The sequence below is a fragment of the Mustela lutreola genome, chromosome 8 (genome assembly GCF_030435805.1).
Source record: "Mustela lutreola isolate mMusLut2 chromosome 8, mMusLut2.pri, whole genome shotgun sequence".
Classification (NCBI taxonomy): domain Eukaryota; kingdom Metazoa; phylum Chordata; class Mammalia; order Carnivora; family Mustelidae; genus Mustela; species Mustela lutreola.
This window is the reverse complement of record NC_081297.1, coordinates 126260606-126280433: the sequence shown is the minus strand read 5'-3', so window position 1 is coordinate 126280433 and position 19828 is coordinate 126260606. Positions and strand designations below refer to the sequence as shown.

Sequence of the window (19828 nt, the reverse complement as noted above, 5' to 3'; positions counted from 1 at the left end):
TCTGCCTGCTTCTCTGCCTACTTGTGATCTCTGTCAAATAAATAAATAAAATCTTAAAAAAAAAAAAAAGAAAGAAAGTTTATGCACATTAGGCACTTGTAATATACTTCTTAGATTGTGTTTGTTTGTTTATTTATTTATTTATTTTATTTATTTGACAGGCAGAGATCACAAGTAGGCAGAGAGGCAGGCAGAGAGAGAGAGGAAGGAAAGCAGGCTCGATGCGGGGCTCAATCCCAGGACCCTGGGATCATGACCTGAGCCGAAAACAGAGGCTTTAACCCACTGAGCCACCCAGGTGCCCCTTAGATTGTATTTATGATAGGTTTTGGTTTCCTAGAGCTGCTGTTATAAAATACCACTAACTGGGTGGCTTAAAACAACAGAAGTTTATTGTTTCACCGTTCTGGAGGCCAGATGTCTGAATTCAAGGTGTTGACAAGCCCATGTTCCCTCCGAGGCCCATAGGAGAGAATCTTTCTTCTTCCTGGTGGCTTGCCCACAGTTCTCATAGTTCCTGGGCGTATACCTGACAAGAGCTGGGGTCTCTGCCTCTGTCGTCAGAGTGTCCTCCCTTCATGCATGTCTGCATCTCTTCTCTTCTTAAAAGAACACCAGTCAGGCTAGGGGCTCATCTTAGTCCCATATGACTTCATCTTAATTTACTAATTTTATCTGCAACAATCCCATTTTCAACAAAAGTCACATTCTGAGGTCCCTGGGGGTTAGGACTTGAGAATATCTTTTGCAGGCCATGAATCACGCCAAAAACAGGTGCCATAGTCCGTGGACATACAATGAGCACGTAGCTCATCATGTTTCAGTGCCGGTAACATTTCCTTATGAAACTGCCAGATTTAGTAGAGGAGAAAAAAAAAGGGGTATATACCACTGGGCCCTTGTTTTAACTTTGTGAAGAGAGAGCAAACAGATATTCAAAGAGATACTTGCGCAAAAGTAAACAAACTACCTGGAAAGGGAAGAATATTAATTTTGTACCACACCTGTGTGCCTATTCTTGTCTTTGTACTATGGGAACAGGTATTACACTTAATCTTTAAAAACATGCTAGGATATATATATATATATATATCTATATATATATATATAGATATATATATATATATATATATGACATATGTACTATTCTTTTTTTACTGAGGAAAAGGAGTTTTTTTTATACAGGTTAAGTAACTTGCCTTGAAGCCCACTGAAGTGCGTTTTTGAACCAAAATATATCTCTGCTCATAACTTGGGATAAGCCAAAGAAGCTGAATGATATTGATGGAACATGTTTGAGATGGTAGTGAATAGCCGTGGTAATCTCTATTTTTTTCATGTTCCACCTTTTTAGTTTGATGTTTCGGGTTCTTTACTTTTAGTGCTTAACAAATGGTTAACATTGATATCTTTCGTTCTCCTTCATTATGGTTAGAATATTCACACTGTTCACCTTTCCTGCATATTGACTTCCCTAGCTCTTTTCCAAATTTTCTTTGTAAAATAGCTGATGTGATATGTACCCTTATGAAGAGAGGGGTGAAAACCCAAGAACTTTGTTCTAGAGAGGCTAATTATGGTGTTACCTCATTGGGGGGATAATTTAATGATAAAGGTGTTTCTCAGGCAGATCTGGTTGTTCAGCTTTTTGCTTTTTCAATAGAGCCCTTGAGTAGCATAGCAGAGACCTTTTAATAATTCTGTTAAAAAGTAATGGATAATTTGCAACGACGTGGATGGAACTAGAGGGTATCGTGTTTATAAGTCAATGGGAGAAAGACAACTATCATATGATCTCCCTGATATGAGGAAGTGAAGATGCAGCATGGGGGGCTAAGGGGGTAGGAGAAGAATAAATGAAACAAGACGGGATTGGGAGGGAGACAAACCGTCAGTGACTCTTAATTTCACAAAACAAACTGAGGGTTACTGGAGGGAGGGGGGTTGGGAGAGGGGGGTGGGATTATGGACATTGGGGAGGGTATGTGCTATGGTGAGTGCTGGGAAGTGTGTAAACCTGGCGATTCACAGACCTGTACCCCTGGGGATAAAAATATATGTTTATTAAAAAAAAAGTAATGGATAAATTTCACTGAATTTTACTTGTAGTGAACAAATAGGAACAGACGAGAACACGATTAAGAATTTACAGAGCTGGGCTATGATCAAGACATCAGAACATGAAACTGGGTTTCAGATCAAAGGTTCTGTTTTGGAATTTGTTTGACTCATTTTATGATCTTCATAAGGTAATTTCATTTGTGGCTAATGTTTCAGCTTCCACAGCAGAGTACTTCTGGGAGATGCAGTTATTTAACAGGCAGTCTGCTCTGAAATGTGATGTAATTTAAGGGAGGACTGTCATTAACTGAGAAGTCAAGATGCCAAATATGGACTCTTGAGGTTTTACATTGTGGTGTATTTTGCCGTCATTGTTTGACTTGGGTCAGAATAAGTCATTTGTTCTTCCAAGTTGAAGATAATACAGAACTTTCATTTTGTTCTGTTTCTTAGTTATCTTTGACTTTCTACTTTGAAAATTATTGTAATTCATTGGATAATTTTCTAGTAATTACTAGCCCTCTTTAGCTCTGTAGTTGTCCTGGTTTAAAAGGTAAACTAGACAACCGAATACATAGATTCCTAGAATTTTAGAATCACAGGAGGCCTTAATCATCTAAGCCAATCCCCTACCTTTTTTTTTTTCCACATTGACCTATTAGTTTGAAATTACATTTTCATGTTACTCAGTACATAGTCAAAAGCAGTGTACTCCATTCTTAGATTTTGAGAAAGTGACAGCCACTCTTATACACATTCATGCATATCAGTTGCAGTGGACCACACATTGTGCTGTATACAGTAGGTAAGTAAGATCCTAAACTAGAGAGAATTAAACATGTCAACAAATAAACACAATCCCCTGGAGTAAAGTTCTGTAAATACTACGTGAATAAGAGAATAACTTGTCCTCTTACAGTGGTGGGGAGATGTCAAGGCAGCCTTTCATAGAGGAGAAAACCTTTGAGTGCTATCTTAAAGGATAAGTTGGAATGTTATAGGCAGAAGCCTTTGAGGAGGGGAGAAATGATAAGGAGGGAAGTCAAAGCAGAAGGAAGGGCATAGAGGGACAGATGTGCAAGGGCAAAGCGGACTTGGAGTTGCAAGGTGATTCCAGCATGGCTGGAGGAGAGACTACACAGTGTTGGGAGCAGGAATGGACTAATGAAGATAACTACACATATTATGGACTCTCTTAGATGCACGGCATTGGAAACTTGAGTCCGTTTCTGTTCCTAATGGGTTTCAACCTGAGAACTAAGGTATTTGCGTTTTAGAACTATTACTCTGGTGGCAGTGTAGAGACTGGATTGCAGTGGGGTTAAATCTAGAGCCAAGGAAACTACTTAGTTTCCTGCAGTAGTGTAGGCAAGAAATAAGGAGGCAGTATTAAAGAAGAGGTAAGGATCAATGAAGCTTTAAGGAAACATTCAGAAGGATCAGTTGTCAGGACTTGATGACTCAGATGTGATCATAGAAGGTGGAGAAGAAAGAGTGCAGGTTTCTGACTTTGATGAGTAAATATCTACAGTATCTAGTATACAGAGACTTGATGACGTGTTTAAGGAGTGACAGAAGGGCATTGGATGGATGCTTTATTCTTTGTGAATCTTTTCCTGAATTACACACCTCTGCCTGTTAGAATCTTTCGCTACTTCAAGATGTCAGCACATTTCATAGTTATATGTATAGTTGTTTATTTGGTATGCTTTCCTTATTCACTTCTTGAAGGCTGGGGATTTTTAAAAATTTATCCTTAAATTCATCTTATGGCAGCCACTCTCCTGCCCCATCCCAGACCTACAGAATCAGAATTTCTAAGACAGTTCAATGGGAATCTGAAATTTAAGAGCAGCTTGGACATTCTAATGATAAGTAATGTTTTCACATTTAACTGTAGAGCAATCAATCAGCTAAGGGTAGAGCTGTTTTCTCCTACTAACCTTACTATCAAATGATGGATAGATAGAGTTTTAAATTATGGAGTAAGGATAGTGGTCACTCCTTCCTCGTGGAATGATTTCAGAATAATGAGGGTAAGAAATGAAAATTCTGCCTTTAGTGTATTAGAAGACAGCTTAAACTTCCAATCACAATGTATGAATAAAGGCTCCCATTTCCACCAGCAGTAGATAAAGGTTCCAGTTTCTCCATATCCTCACCAACACCTGCTATTTTCTGATATTTTTTAAGTTTATTTATTTTTTTAGTAATCTAGTACTTCAATATATAGTAATTTAATCATCTCAAATCCTTGACCCCAAGATCAAGAGTTGCATGCTCTTCTGACTGAGTCAGCCGGGCACCCCACTATTTTCTGATTTTTTTTAATCCCATTCTGTGGGTATGAAGTGGAATCTTACTGTGGTTTTAATGTCCGTTTCCCTGATGACTGATTATATTCTTATATTCTTATACATCTTTTCATGAAGTTATTGGCTATTCTTATATATTTAATGAAATGTCTAGTCACATCTTACATATACTGGACACAGAACCTGTTTGCAATTTTTTTTTTTTTACCACCAGGGTTTATCTGAAATTTATTTTCTTTATGGTGTCTTTTTGAGCCTAAAATTTTTAATTATATGAAGTTTAATTTATTGGTGTTTTTTTCTTTAATGGATCATGCCTTTGGTGTTATATCTAAAAACTGTTACTCTATTCAGAGTCACAAAGGTTTTCTTCTAGAAGTTTTATAGTTTTAGCTCCTATATTTAAGTCCAGGATACATTTTTTAATTTTTGTATGTGGTGTCAGTTAGCTTATAAATTCATCTTTTTGCGTATGGATATCTAACCGGTCCACTCATGTTCAACCATTTGTTGAAAAACAAAATCCTTTTTATTTTTTAAAGATTTTATTTATTTACATGAGAGAGAGCATGAGAAGGGGGAGGGTCAGAGGGAGAAGCAGATTGCCGGAGCCAAAGGCAATCGCTTAACCAACTGAGCCACCCAGGCAAACCATAATCTTTTCTTCCATTGAGTTGCCTTGACAACTTTGTCAAGAATCCAGTGACCGAATTTAAAGGCTTGCTTGCCCCTGTTTTTCTCCATTGATCTACATGTCTGTCTTTATGCCCGTACTCACCATTCCCCCCCCCCCCAAAGTTTATAGTCTTAGCTTCTAGAAAGGAAATGCATACTTCATAGTCCCCAGCTCCAGAGCTGCCTCTGAATGCACTGTCTTTCTCACTGACTTGCCATGCCACACCTGAGATACTGAATGTTTGACTCTTAAGATTTTGAAATTGTAAGTTCAACACTTTCATTTGACAGATAAGGATGGTCAGGCCCCAAGTTAAAGTCTTTTTGTCCCCTGCTGGAACAGAAGCATGATACCTGCCCAGGAATAACATTGACTGTGGAGTCACCACACACCTCTCTCTAAAGAGGGCCTGGCAGAGGAAGGTCCTGAGGAGAAAAAAGGTATTTGGAGTAGAGACTTTAAGCACAGAGTTATAAAAGGAGGAAAGGCGGGGTGCCTGGGTGGCTTAGTCCGATCAGTTGAACTCCTGATTTCAGCACAGGTCATGATCTCAAGCCCTGAGTTGGGCTCCACACCCAGCGCAGAGTCTGCTTGAGATTCTCTCTCTCCCTCTCCCTCTGTGCACCACCTCTGCACCCCAAGCTTGCTTGCCTTTGTGTGCTCTCTCTCTCTCTCTCAGTTAATAAATAAATAAATCTTTAAAAAGAGAAAAGAAAACAAAAGGGAGATGCCAAAAGTAAAGTACACCTACTTCAAATTTTTGTAGAAAGGTACTGCACATTTTAGGTGGCTTTGCTAGTCAAATGCTTCACCATCTATAGTGTACCTAGGTTTCCTTTTTACTTTCTTTTTGTAAAAAGATTTGATTTGTTTATTAGAGATCACAGATTAGGGGGGGTAGAGGGAGAGGGAGAAGCAGACTCCCTGCTGAGCAGGAGCTTAGTCCCAGGACTCTGGGATCAGGACCTGAGCCAAAGGTAGATGCTTAACCAGCTGAGGCACCCAGACGCCCCTATACCTATATTCTTTTAAAACTACTGCTAAGAGTACCTCTTGACCTGTGTGGGACCTCCCATCACTTGAAAATAAGAGTGCTGAGTTAAGGTTTTAGTTCTTTCAGTGATTTAGGTTTTTCTTTTTTGTTTAACTTTTTTTTATTTTTATTTTTAAATAATCTCTGCACCCAGTGTAGGGCTCAAACCCATAGCCCTGAGATCAAGAGTCCGATACCCCCTTTTTATATTTTTAACACATTTCTACTGGCCTTCAATTTTAAAAAGATATCCTGTATTTTACAAAATTAAACTTTCTAGCTACAGATGATAAAACTCGTTATGATAGGAAAACAACAATTATCCTTGTGCGTGTGCATATGCGTGTATATGTGAGTGGGTGTACATGGTCATGGTTATTAGCACATGACTGATACATGGTCTGAAAGACCAAACTGTGCATAGACTGCTTCCTGAGGAATGTGAGCTGGTGAATGGAGCTGAGTATCTTGTACTGTATATTGCTCGGTTGAGCAAAACTTACCCAGTCTGTTGGTCACAGTCATTCAACAACCTATCTTAGAAAAGCAGGATGATAATGGGGATGGAGGTCAAATTCATCTATCTAATTGTTCCTTTAAAGATAAAGTTTGGAAAAATAAAGGATAGAGTTTGGGAACTAAGGTAAAGGAGCAAGGTAAAATATCCTAGGCTAACTAGACAGCAGTATTAATGCGTTCTGAATGAATAACTGATTGCTCCTTAAAGATTATTTTTGTAAGTTGTTGGTTTCACACCCTACTTTGAATTTTTTTTTTGCATAACAATATATTCTGATGGAAGGGTTAGGATTTTTTTTATATTGATTTTAAGTTGTTCTCTACTAAAATATGAAAACATGTAAGGGATAAGTATACACTGCACAATTAATATTTACTCTTGGAGGGGGAGGGAAACTTTAGCGTAATATATAACAATTTGTTTCATCAAATGTTTTAAACCAGGTACTGCAGAATGTTTGGGATTTGTTAAATCTTGAAGGGAGGGGGATGATATATGTGGGTATTTGTTGAGCAATGAATCTTTGTGAGGAGATGCCATGATTACCAGCAGATACTGAAAAGACATTCAGGATAGTGGAAGAATTCCTAGTTTATATATTGGGAAGAACTCATGTTTATGTGACATCTCTAGGAGCCATTTCTCCTACAGAATGTGACTTTCCAGTTTTTGAATCATTGGCTTGTGCTCCACCGAGGCTCAGGCTTCTCAGGACAGTCAGTCGAGCAGTACAGTGCTGGTAACAGTCCAACGTGAGATCACCGAATGCTCTGTATTCTTCCTGTATTGTGTTTCAGTAACTGTATCTAGTTCTCCATGTTTCTATTTGAGATGTTATATAGTATAGAATATGTTCTAATCAGAAACCTCTAAGTGTCATAGCTTGAATTTATATCTTACTGGTTCAAAGCTGATTTTCATTATCCTTTTACAAGTTCATGCTTTTTTAATGCACTCTTCTCCACAGAATGAAGATACTGGAATGAAGAGTAAAGTCCATCATATTGCCAAGGAGATCATGAGCTCAGAGAAGGTGTAGGTATTCAGTTTATAATTCGGAAGACCATTTATTTCCCCATTGGCTCATTTAAAACATTTCTTTTATTGTTATCTTTTACAGGTTTGTGGATGTATTAAAACTTTTGCATATTGTGAGTATCTACAAATAACTGTCCTCTTTTGCATTTTTCCCTATGTCAAAAAATTTTTAGCATAACTTTAAATATACTTTATATATATGTATGTGTGTATATATATATATATATATATACACACACACATACTCTTTCTAATATATGATTACATGTTTAAATTCATGTATATGTGAATATAGATATTTTCTGAAATGTATGTATCTGTTGTGTGTGTAGTATACCCAGATGATTTCCAAAAAATAGAATCTTTATATCCATATTTCCGAAGTTTTCAAACTTCCTGTGTTCATAATAAAGAGTTTTTAGTGATAATATTTCTTGGGCATTTGCAGAAGATGTCTATCAGAATTTTGCACTAGCAATGTATAAAAAATGTCATGATCAGTGTTCAGAACTATTCCTTCTGAATCTGCTCTCAAAAATAGACACTGAAAATAGACATTTTTACAACTAACTTTTTAAAGATCTTTATTCAATTTTTGTAATTATCAACTTGAACAAACTTGTTGGAAAACAGTTATGATGTGTCTGACAGCATATTCATTTTTCTCATGCATTTTTTTGTACCTGCAAGTTTTTACAAGTTCTAGTATGCATTGGAAGTGAAAGTACTTTTAATCCTACTTTATTCCAGTTATATTTTGGCAAGTTATTAAAATTTAACAAAAGAAGGGTAAGGTAGAGGAAACAATGAAGAAAGAAATTGAAGTGAAAATTTACTTGGATGGTATAATTATTAACATCATCTTAAACTTAATTACTGAGAAATGGTAGGTTCACACCCATTAATATCTCTAAGAGTATCATTTTCAGTTTTCCTTTTAAAAGATACATGTGAACTTAAAAGGTAGGGTACATTTAAGGGTGATTCACATTCACTAAATCCAACAGAAACCTGGAACTCTAATTCCTGCATGAAAAATCTCTAGTTTTGGAAACCTTTTCTTTCTTTCTTTCTTTCTTTCTTTCTTTTCTTTTTTTTTTTTTAATTTAAGATTTTATTTATTTATTCAACACAGAGAGAGATCACAAGTAGGCAGAGAGGCAGGCAGAGAGAGAGGAGGAAGCAGGCTCCCCGCCGTGCAGAGGGCCCGGACGCAGGGCTCAATCCCAGGACCTTGAGATCACAACCTGAGCTGAAGGCAGAGGCTTAAACCACTGAGCCACCCAGGCGCCCCTAGAAATCTTTTCTTAACAATTCTTAACATTACTAATTTGTTTTGAGAAATTACTGTCATGTGAATAGTTTCTTATGTAACTCTTGACTGTATTGCTTAGTTCTCTTTGTAATTCATTTTTTTTTTTTGAGATTCAAAAACTTTTTTTTTTAGTAAGTAAAAAAACTAATAGACATAAAATCAGCAAGGATATACAAGAACTGAATAATACCATTAACCAACTAAAATCCAATTGGCATTTATACAACCCTTCATCAAAAATAAATAAATAAATAAAATTCTTTTTATAAGACTATATAGAACTTACCCAAGAGAGATCATATCCTACTGCTTTAGCTACAACTCTCAAATTCTGTTACATTATGTCTTTCTTTTTACTTTTTTTTGTTCAAAATGTAATTCATTTTTAAAAATTATAGCATGATATTTGATCACCCAAACAGATTTATTGAGTTTGAAGTATATTGTCATTTCAAATATATAACAACATGATGAATAAATAACTTTCCAAAATAAACTCTGGTTTGAACTGAATAAATTCCATTTTTTACTGAACCTCTCTATTGTTTAAATAATTGTAGAGTAAAAAGAAAAAGCTGAACTCCCTTTCTCTGGAAAGCTCAGCCTATCTGTAGGACAAACAAATTGTACTTATTTGACATATTTTCTGATCAACATGTTTAAAAAAGTAAAAAAATGTCCTCTCTACGGAAATTTTAAGCGTTCACTTGATAAGGTAATGGAGGCAAACAATACTATGGAGCCAGAAAAAATCGAATTGGAACTTGAGTGTGGTAGTTCAGCAAATCTTGCATAGAACACGTGTTGAAGATGTCACGATAAACAGCAGAGTCCCAGTCCTCATAGTGCCTATACGCTAGCGTAGTGTTTCTCTTAATGTGGTGAGGGACTGGATTTCAAAATCTCCAATCTATGCTGGATCAGAACTTTTGTAAAATAAAATAGAAATGTCATGACCATGTCAAGGTGACATAAAAGTTTCCAGTCCCTTATTCACCCTTTTAACTAATGTCTTTGCAGACCAGTAACAGTTTAAGGACCACACTTTAAGAAAGTTGGCAAAAATATCGGTGTCTGTCCTGCCTAAGTACATTGTTTCCTTTTTTCTTCCTTCCTTCATTCCTTCCCTTTTTCCTTTCTGTCTTTTTTTTTTTTTTTAACTTTATTTTTGAGAGGGGGAGAGAGTGCCCACAAGTGAGAGTTGTGGGGAGGGGCAGAGGGAGAGAATCCCTGAGCAGACCACCCTGTTGAGAGGAGAGCCTGTCAGTCACAGGGCTCTATCCCAGGACCCCTGAGATCATGACCTGAGTTAAAACCAAGAGTCGGACGGTTAACCGACTGAACCACCCAGGCGCCCCAATTCTGTTTCTTTTCTTTTTTTTTTTTAAGATTTTATTTATTTATTTGACAGAGACCACAAGTAGGCAGAGAGGCAGGCAGGATGGGGGAAGCAGGCTCCCCATCGAGCAGAGAACCTGATGCAGGACTCGATCCCAGGACCCTGAGATCATGACCTGAGCCGAAGGCAGAGGCCCAACCCTCTGAACAACCCAAGCATCCCATCCAATTCTGTTTCTTTCTTTCTTTCTTTCTTTCTTTCTTTCTTTCTTTCTTTCTTTCTTTCTTTCTTTCTTTCTTTTTTTTAACAAATAAGTTTTTTGTTTGTTTTTTTTAAGATTTTATTTATTTATTTGACAGATAGAGATCACAAGTAGGCAGAGAGGCAGGCACAGAGAGAGAGGAGGAAGCAGGCTCCCCGATGTGGGGCTCTATCCCAGGACCCGGGATCATGACCTAAGCTGAAGGCAGAGGCTTTAACCCACTGAGCCACCCAGGCGCCCCTCCAATTCTGTTTCTTAATAGCTGTGTGAATTTCAGAAAATAGTCTGACCCTTTGGCCTAGCTTTCTTCATTTGCAAGATGGAGATACAAATAATGATCTCTCTGGTTGTGAGGAATCCATGAAATAAAGTATGTGAAGAGGCTGGTATGGTACACAATATATAGTAGATGCCCAAATTGCCTTTCATTACCTTCTTCATTTTCCCCTGTAGAACATCAGTGAATGGGAAGAATTCATTTTGTTATCAGACAGTAGCCTTTTTATAATTCTGTCCCTTCCAAATGCTTTTTTCCCTCTCTACTAATATTTCACTTTAATGAAGGAAGTTCGGATTCCAGTAGGTAGAGAAGCAATTAAGAGTTTCATTAGTTTACTGGGGTCCCTGGGTAGCTCAGGTGAGGATCTTAGGGTTGTGAGATGGAACCCCACGCTCCAAGCTGGGTATGGAGCTTGATTAAGATTCTCTCTCCAGGGTGCCTAAGTGGCTCAGTGGGTTAAGCCTCTGCCTTTGGCTCAGGTCATGATATCAGGGTCCTGGGATCAAGCCCCGCATTCAGGCTCTCTGCTCAAATAAAATTTTGTCTCTCTCTGTCAAATAAAAATTTTTTTTTTAAAAATCTCTCCTTCTGTCCCTTCCCCTTCCCCGTCACCTGCACGCACACATGCACGCTCCCTCTCTCTAAAAACAAACCAAAAAAAAGCTTCACTAGTTTATTTATTTTATTATTCAAAACTATTTACCTTGCTCTTACCCCTGTATTTTTGGAACAAATCATAAACTCTTATATAACAGTGAACAGCCAGGTGAGGTATTTCCCATATTGTCTCTGATCTGATAGTTCTCATGGATGGCCTTGGCTTCTTCCCAGATGGTGTTGAACAGAGTGAATCATCCAAAACCCACCTTGACTTGTACATTTTCAAAACCTCCTAAGCCTTTAATGTAGGAGTGAGACTAGATCATCTGCCAACCTCATGTTAACATCCTGTCTGGTATGTGCAAATGCTAACGCAGCACAGCCCAGCTCTAATGGGAATTTTAACAATAGAACCTTAGCCAGGTGAGAGCCGTTACTAGGAGAGACTTGTTATCAGCCTAATGTGGGTGAGGTCAAAAGAGTCTCTCTTGTTTCATTTTACCACCCCCACCACCCGTTAAAGCTTGTATTTACCTTTTTACTGAAAGGACCCCACAAAGGTAGCCCATGGGTAGTTTTAATCCTGAACACTGTTGCTATCTGACTTCACATGAATGAGTTCATGTCTGTGTTATATCCTAGAATATGACTGCCTTAAAATATAAATAATGGGCTTTAGATAATCCAGTAGATTTTTTTTTTTTTTTTTTTTTTTTTTTGGAAATCAACCAAGTATCCAAGTGGCTTGGGAGAAGCGATTGTTTCAGTTATACGTGATTTCCCATGAATAGTTTTCTGTCTTAGAGACTCTAGAATAGCATTAATAGATCTTTCTGTGATGACAGACATGTTCAGTATCTGCACTGTCCAATATGTCCAATAGTTTTAAGCTTTAAATTTGTCACTGTAGCTCACTAACACTTTATATCTCACTTTATCATTCTAGCTCACTGACATTTCTTTGTTTAGAATTTGCTAAACTAGGTGATATAGCTCATAGGGAAAAAAAAGGTAAAATCTAGACTGAAGAATTTCATCATTTAAGCTCTTGTGACACTGAAAGGAAGTGGGCTTGGATAGAGGCATGCAGTTTAAAATCAACTCAAGATTCGAGGAGCCAGTACATTCAGTTAAAGTCTTTGATTCTTCTGCCTGTGTTTGTGAGGAAAAATTGGGCCTATAGCTGCAAGAGCAAGACTTTACAGTTAGGGTTTTTTGTGATACGTGCTCTGCAATATCTGCCTTGAGCTCCTGGACTTGGAACCTGATTTTTATTTTTTTTAAGTAATCTCTACAGCCAACGTGGGATTTGAACTTTCAACCCCAAGATCAAGAGTTATATGCTTAGTGCTGAGCCAGCCAGGCACCCCTGAACTAGATTTTTTAAAAAGGTCCAGTGGTGCACAGTGTCTCTAAATCAATACCCAATATCAGTGTTTCCCTTTTTAAAAGAATAGTGCCATCCCTGTGGCTGCCAAAGCCAGAAAACTAGGATTTGTTCTTTATTTCTCCCTCACTTCTCCAGCCAACTCATCTGCAAACCTACTAATTCTGTTTCCACTTTACTGCCACCAACCGAAGCCAGAATATCATCTCTTACACAGACAACTGTTCCAGCCTCCTCGCAGGGACTCCTGTTTCCATTCTCACCCTTTCTACAATCTGTTTCTTAAATGATTTTTTTCCCTTATTTTAAGAGTGATTTTCTTAAAATATATATCAGAGCATGTCATTCCCGTGTTTAAAACCCTTTAAATGATTCCCATTGCGTTGAGTAAAGTCCACATTACTCCCCAAGGCTAATAAATAGAATGGCCTTATGTCCCAATCTGCTTGTGATAGTCCTGGCTATTGTCTTGGCACAATGATTATTGATAGAGTTCCTTTTCTCTTGTTGGGTCATTAAATTATGGTTCCCTCTACCCAAAAGGTGTTATGTGATTTGGCCTCTTACTAAGATGAGATGCTGGATAAGAGGGGTTCTCTCTCAGTCACTGACCATGTTCTGGCCATACAGGCCACCTTCCATTTCTTATTTCACTGCTGTTACTTTGGCTCATAGCTTTTGCTAATGCAGTTTCCTGGAATCTTTCTTCTTCATTTGTTCATAGCTAATTTTTTCTTTATCCTTCCAATCTGAGCTTAATGCGACCTCCTTAAAGAGGCCTTCTTTGACTATCCTTTTCTCCTTCACTTTCCATTTGTTTTCTTTTTGGCATTAAATATAATTTGTATATTGTTTATTTACCTGTTTATTTTTGGTCTACTAAAATGTAAGCTAGGTGAGGGCAGGGATAGTATCTCCAGCACCTAGCATCATTCCTGTTCATTGGAAGGCTTTTAGCAAACATTTGTTGAGTGAATGAGTGTGACTGATTGGTGGTTAAGAATTTTGCCTCCACCACTATGTGCTCTTGGACAAATTAGTCAAGCCTTGGTTTCTTCTGGAAAATGGGAATAATAATAATAACCACATAAAGTTGGTGTGATGATGGGGCACTTGGCTGGCTCAGTTAGTGGAATGTGTGATTCTTGATCTTGGGGTTGTGAGTTTGAGTCCCACATTGTGTGTAGAGATTACTTAAAATCTTGGGATGCGTAGGTGGCTCAGTCAGTTAAGCATCTGCCTTTGGCTCAGGTCATGAGTCCCGCATCCAGCTCTCTGCTCAGTGGGGAGCCTGCTTCCTCCTCTCTCTCTCTGCCTACTTGTGATTTCCGTCTGTCGAATAAATAAAATCTTAAAAAAAAAAAAAAGAAAAATTGCTCTGTTATTCAGAACTTATTTATATATATAAATTAAAATGCATACTATTTAATTATGATGTTACCAAATAAACATTTAATCAAATCAGTCAAAATAGTTTGTTCCTGAAATAGATCCTACTAACTTAGACCCTACTAAGTTCTTCCACTGGGAGGTAAGTTCCATGAAGACAGGGATTTTTACGTTCCATTGATTCTTTATCCCAGTAAATTCATATCTGTTGAATGAATGAGAGACAACTGACAAATAAAATAGTACTTGGTAAAGCTCTAGTTATTTATATTTGTTTTTCCCTGTTGTAGCAGAGGTTGTCCAATCCAGAGGTTGCTATTGTATTATACTTAATAGGAAATATACCGTGGATACTTAATATAGCTCAGTGCAAGTGATACAATTTTTTGTTGTCTTATCTTATTTTCCCTTTGATGGGAGACTGCCTTAATAAACAGCTTTATAAATTTATTTTATGAATGTCCAAATAGCATGATTTTAAAATATAGATATATTTTTTACAAGAGAACGATCAGACACTTTGAGGTCTTTTGGGGGTGGCAAAAATGGGCTTTAATTAAGTAGTAAGGTAGTAATGAAGCAACTTGCTCCACTCATTTCTTTAGGTTGGAACACATTTACCTTAAAAATTTGAAGGACTCTCACTGAAATCCGTGGAATTAGAGGCAAAGTTACTTGGATATCTGTGTGTCAGTAACTAGAATATATCTTTTCCTCTTTTTTTTTTAATGCATTATAAAAAAGAATAGAAGACTTTCTCACAGAACCTTTCAGTTTTTTCCAATCATAAAATAATTTATCCTGTTCTACTGAATAGACCCTGTCCTTTGAGTCTTGTTAACCATTTAATTATCATTTATTTGTTCTTTAGTGGTAAAGAATGCTTTCTTAGCATCTCTTCACATGGCTGCCTAACCTTTCCTTTTTGAGCAGCTTCCTTCATGTGACTGCCCTTCACTGAATGAAGTTCATTGTTAAGAGCCCCTTTGTCTTACTGCTGAGGTGTTTGTTTTCCCTACTTTGGTTTGGTATTTCCTTCTTGTGATATGCTTCTACTTCAGTGTTCTCTTTCCAAACTTTGAGGGACTTGTGGATTATAAATGACATTCATGCGATCATCATTAACCAGATCTTCTTTACTTAAATAAATGGCCTTCTACTGAGCACTCTCTGTGTGCCTTGAAACATGCTAAAACTATGTTACATAAATTGTCTATTTTAATCCTCATAACAACCCTATCAAATGGATGTTATTTCTGTTTCTTAAGCAAAGAAAACTAATTGCCAAAAGTTACCCAATACTAAATGGCAAAGCCAGGCTTTGAATTTGGGTCTCTCTAAGACCTTGCATTTAGTGATTGTTCAGCAATTGATTAAAAATTATTACTTGAAATTTCTAGCATGCTATAAGAAAATAGTAGTATATTTTTGGGTATATGAGCTTGTTTTCAGAATTCTTTCAGTTGGCTCATGAAACCAGAGAAATTCTAGTTTTTTATCTTCTGAGGAGGAGAATGAGGCTATATATTGGTCACTTAGGATATATTAGGATGATTGCCTGTTAATGTTGTTAAGGGAGATTGAGACTGGAGATAAAGGATGGGTTTTGGTCATGTTTTATACAGTTTGAATGCAGTGATCACCATGCATAATATCACCAGGTCTGAGCATATCAAGAAGGAGGAATCATTTCATTGGTCAGATATTTTAATTTAAAAACACAATCAAATTGTTAATGTTAGGACTTTCTAGCCCCTCTACATTTACTTCATACTTTCATACCCCTTTCTGCATATCTATCAAAGCTCTTTGACTTTTGCAGCTGCTCTGCTTTTGCTTATTAATATGAAGCGCTTCTACATGCCCTTTATGAAAGCAGGGAGCCCTGCAGAGTTCCCCGTCTGTCCATATGTCCATTTAGTCTTTGTAATCCACTGTGTCATCATAGTGGTTAATAATGCCCTCAGGTCAGGAAGCCCAGTCTGGACAGCTTCATTAAGTCTCTTACTTCTCTTTGGCACCAGAGATGTAAAGCCTGACTCGATGAGTAAGACCATCTGTTTTGTGCTTCACTGCGTTAGATGTTCATACATGACTTTATTTGCATTGATTTTTTTTTTTTTAATCTGCATTGATTTTTGCTTAGGTCTTGCCAGGCGATCAGAGCTTGTGAAGTTGGTATGTTAATACCTCAAAGGCACTGAGTGTGTTTTAGAAGTTGATCTGGTTCTCATTTGTAGGTTTTCTGGGAATTATTAAGAATAATATTGTGATATGCTTTATAATTCAGGAGCCTCCTGCTATTTCTAAAAATGCCAAGTTGAATACACATTTGGTTACTGTAATCAGAAACCTGAGTGTAGGTGGTTCCGTTTTACATACAGAATCTTTGGTGGGGTTTATGTTGGGACCATAGGCTGAAGTACATGTGGTTGATTCCAGTAACCTCTATTGCTTGCCTCACATTTTCACACCCCAGTTCCCACCCCCCTTTGATTGTAATTAACCGGCTTTTCCAGTGTGGAAAAGGGTACTCTGGATCTAATTTTTGAAGTGCCAGTCGTGTGGTCTTGCATCCTCACTGATTTAGTCAAGGAGGTGTTGGGAATTTAAATTCTTCTGCCTCAAAATAGTTTTGCCTCTGGCTCTGAAGTGTCATCACACTTTTCCAAATTATCCTGGCTGTTAGCATTTAGAAAAATAACCAGACAAATGTTGTAATCATCCTTTTTATTTAAAAAAAAAATGCTTTCCTCCTTCTGGTGGCACCAGTTCTGGAGAATGTTAAGGTTCATGAAGAGCTGAAAAGTTAAAGATTCTGTGTGTAGTTCTTGTGAGAATTAGTTACATCTGACACTGGGGCCGTAGTCCATTGCTTTCAGGGGATGATGACCCAAGAGGTGAAGGGATGAGCCTTGGGCCAGAGCTGCTGTGTGCTCTTATGAAGGCCTTGGTGTGAGTTGCATTGGCCTGGGGTAAGGGGTTCCCTTTTCTGTTTTCAAAAAGGTACCATGAACTAATCGATGGCCGTAATAATGCCTGCTTAGAATCTGTAACTTCCTGGGGCGCCTGGCTGCTTCAGTCAGTTAAATGTCCCAACTCCTGGCTTCGGCTCAGGTCATGATCTTGGGTCGTGAGATCAAGCCCTGCACTGGGCGCTGCGATCAGCAGTCTTCTCGAGATTCTTCCCCCCTCCTTCACCCTCTCCCTCTGCTCCTCACCCCTTCCCATGTGTGTGTGCAAGTACTCATGTATGCTCTCTATCTCTAAATAAATAAATAAAATCCTTAAAAAAAAAAAGAATTTGTAAATTCCTGGGTCCTAGGAATAATTTGTAATAGATAGCTAGATAGAAACTGTAAATTCCTATCATCTCTAGTCATTGTTTTTCTTTTGCTCTTTTAATTATTAAATTTCTATTATATTTTGTTGTGCTACTCATAATTTAAACAAGGACAGTATGGGCCACTAGTTCATCCAGAGCTACCTGCCATCATCCAGTAATACTGGGAAAAGTGATGCTTTGCCTGATATGTGACAGATGCCTCCAGTTAGAGGCAGCCATCTCGCTGGTCAGCCCAGTGTGAATTTGGCTGGCTTCTGTTGAATGTTTCTTAAATAAATAAGTTTCCCTTTTGGCAGTGGTGGCAGACATATGGAATGCAAGAGTCTGGCAAAAGCCGTGTCAAATGGGGTCCTTAAGCTACGCAGCTGCTAATGGCTACTGTCACTGTTGTGACTGAGGAAATATCTTCCAACTGGAAAATAAAACTCATCTTGCTGCCAGGGGACAAACATATTCATCATTTATCTACCAGAAGAAAGGGCAGTGGCCATTGCTTTGCTGAACAAGGAATTTTTGCATTTAAGTTATATTAATCATTAAACTGGTCCCAAAGAAAGAAAGTACTATAGAAGATGTTTACCTGTGCTTTGAATACTGTTAGAATTGAGGAAGTTATTTGTAACATGTAAATATATTCTGTAGTTCTGCCTGATGGAAAAATCTAATGACTTTCAAAAGCATTAAGTAGCTCTATATTCTCTTAGTAAATGTGAATGCTAATAGAAACAAGCTGCTCGGAGGTGGAATTTGGCCAATATCCATTTGGTTTCTGGAGATGTTTTGTGCGGTTTTTCTGGATTGGAGTTTATGCAAGTTACAAATTCCTATTTTATACTATAGTAATTAGCTGTAAAAGTAGTTCTTTAGTTGCTACTGTAAATACTTGGTTCCTTTGGGCCATTGTGACTATTGGACCGATAAAGTTAGTCCCAGATACTGGAGCCCTAGTGAAGGGTTTATTAGCACCTGTTCAGCACAGGAGGATTTGAATGATCTGAAATGACCATCCTTGAGGAAAGGAATCCTTTCATGTACTTTAAAAATTTTACACAAGATTTTTGTCCTTCACAAGAAGCATGAGAATTGCCTATGATTAATATATGTGTGTTGGAAGGGAACAGAGGAGAAATCTGTATTTTTTTGTCTATTTCATTTGCCCATTGAATTCCTGAAGGGAAAGTTAATTGAAATATAAAGGAAGATGAAGCCTAGTAGAGAATCTGTTTTACCCAGCCTTTGCTTTAAGGTTTTAATTAAACCTGCTGTTTCTGAGAAGGAACAGTCTCTGTTTTTGAGTCCTTAGGACTTTGGAACAGATTCCACTATTGTTTTACTTATCCCCAGAGGGTGGGCCTCAAGATAGGGTGAAACCAGACAATTAGGATCTCAGACACCACCACCCTTCCCAAGTCCTCTGGGTTGACAGGATGGAATGATGTGGACTTGTCTTAAAACGTGGTATGTAAATAATTTTCTAGGGAAAAGTTGACAGAATATACAAGGAGAATATTTTTTATATTGCGGAAACTGTAAATCCTGGTGAATTTACTGAGAAGTCAGTAGGAGGGAGAGTTGAGTTTAAGGTCCACAATGAAAATATTTTTTTGATTCTGTGTGCCACACATGTTGCAAAAAGCGTTAAGTGTGTTACCTGATGATGTGTGATATGCAAGTCTCCAAACCCACTGAACAGATGAGGGAAATGAGGCTAGACCAAGATACCCTGTAATACTGGATCCAGTATTCTCTAATTATCAAGAATGTGATAGTCTCGGGCGCCTGGGTGGCTCAGTGGGTTAAGCCGCTGTCTTCGGCTCAGGTCATGATCTCAGGGTCCTGGGATCGAGTCCCGCATCGGGCTCTCTGCTCAGCAGGGAATCTGCTTCCCTCTCTCTCTCTGCCTGCCTCTCAGTCTACTTGTGATTTCTCTGTCAAATAAATAAATAAAATCTTTAAAAAAAAAAAAAAAGAATGTGATAGTCTCCTCCATGCGCCTTACCTAGAATGTTCTTGTTGTTGGGAAATAATTACTGAAAGTGAACAAAGGGACTTTCCAGAATAAAATTAAGTAAGATCTCTTGGGGACTCCTAAAATGAATGGACTGTGTTCATATAGCACTATGGGAATAAGTTTAAAGGCAACTAAGAGTTGCAATCCAATTTCCAGATACCCTTTAATATAATTACAAAGTTTGGAGATCAAAAGATTTAAGAGAAATACTATACAGACTGTTTTAAAACCAAATATCTACCCTAGCCACTTTATT

At 37.8% G+C, this 19828-nt stretch overlaps 1 protein-coding gene across 3 annotated transcripts in view; it reads left to right on the top strand.

The window, feature by feature from the left end:
• The window catches only part of FGD6 (FYVE, RhoGEF and PH domain containing 6), a 122069-nt gene that overhangs the window by 55128 nt on the left and 47113 nt on the right, over window positions 1–19828 (top strand). For all 3 annotated transcript variants that reach the window (XM_059186542.1, XM_059186541.1, XM_059186540.1), the window contains exons 4-5: window positions 7573–7640; window positions 7726–7756. In XM_059186542.1, the coding sequence (XP_059042525.1) occupies window positions 7573–7640; window positions 7726–7756 (99 nt within the window). The remainder of the gene's footprint in view (window positions 1–7572; window positions 7641–7725; window positions 7757–19828) is intronic.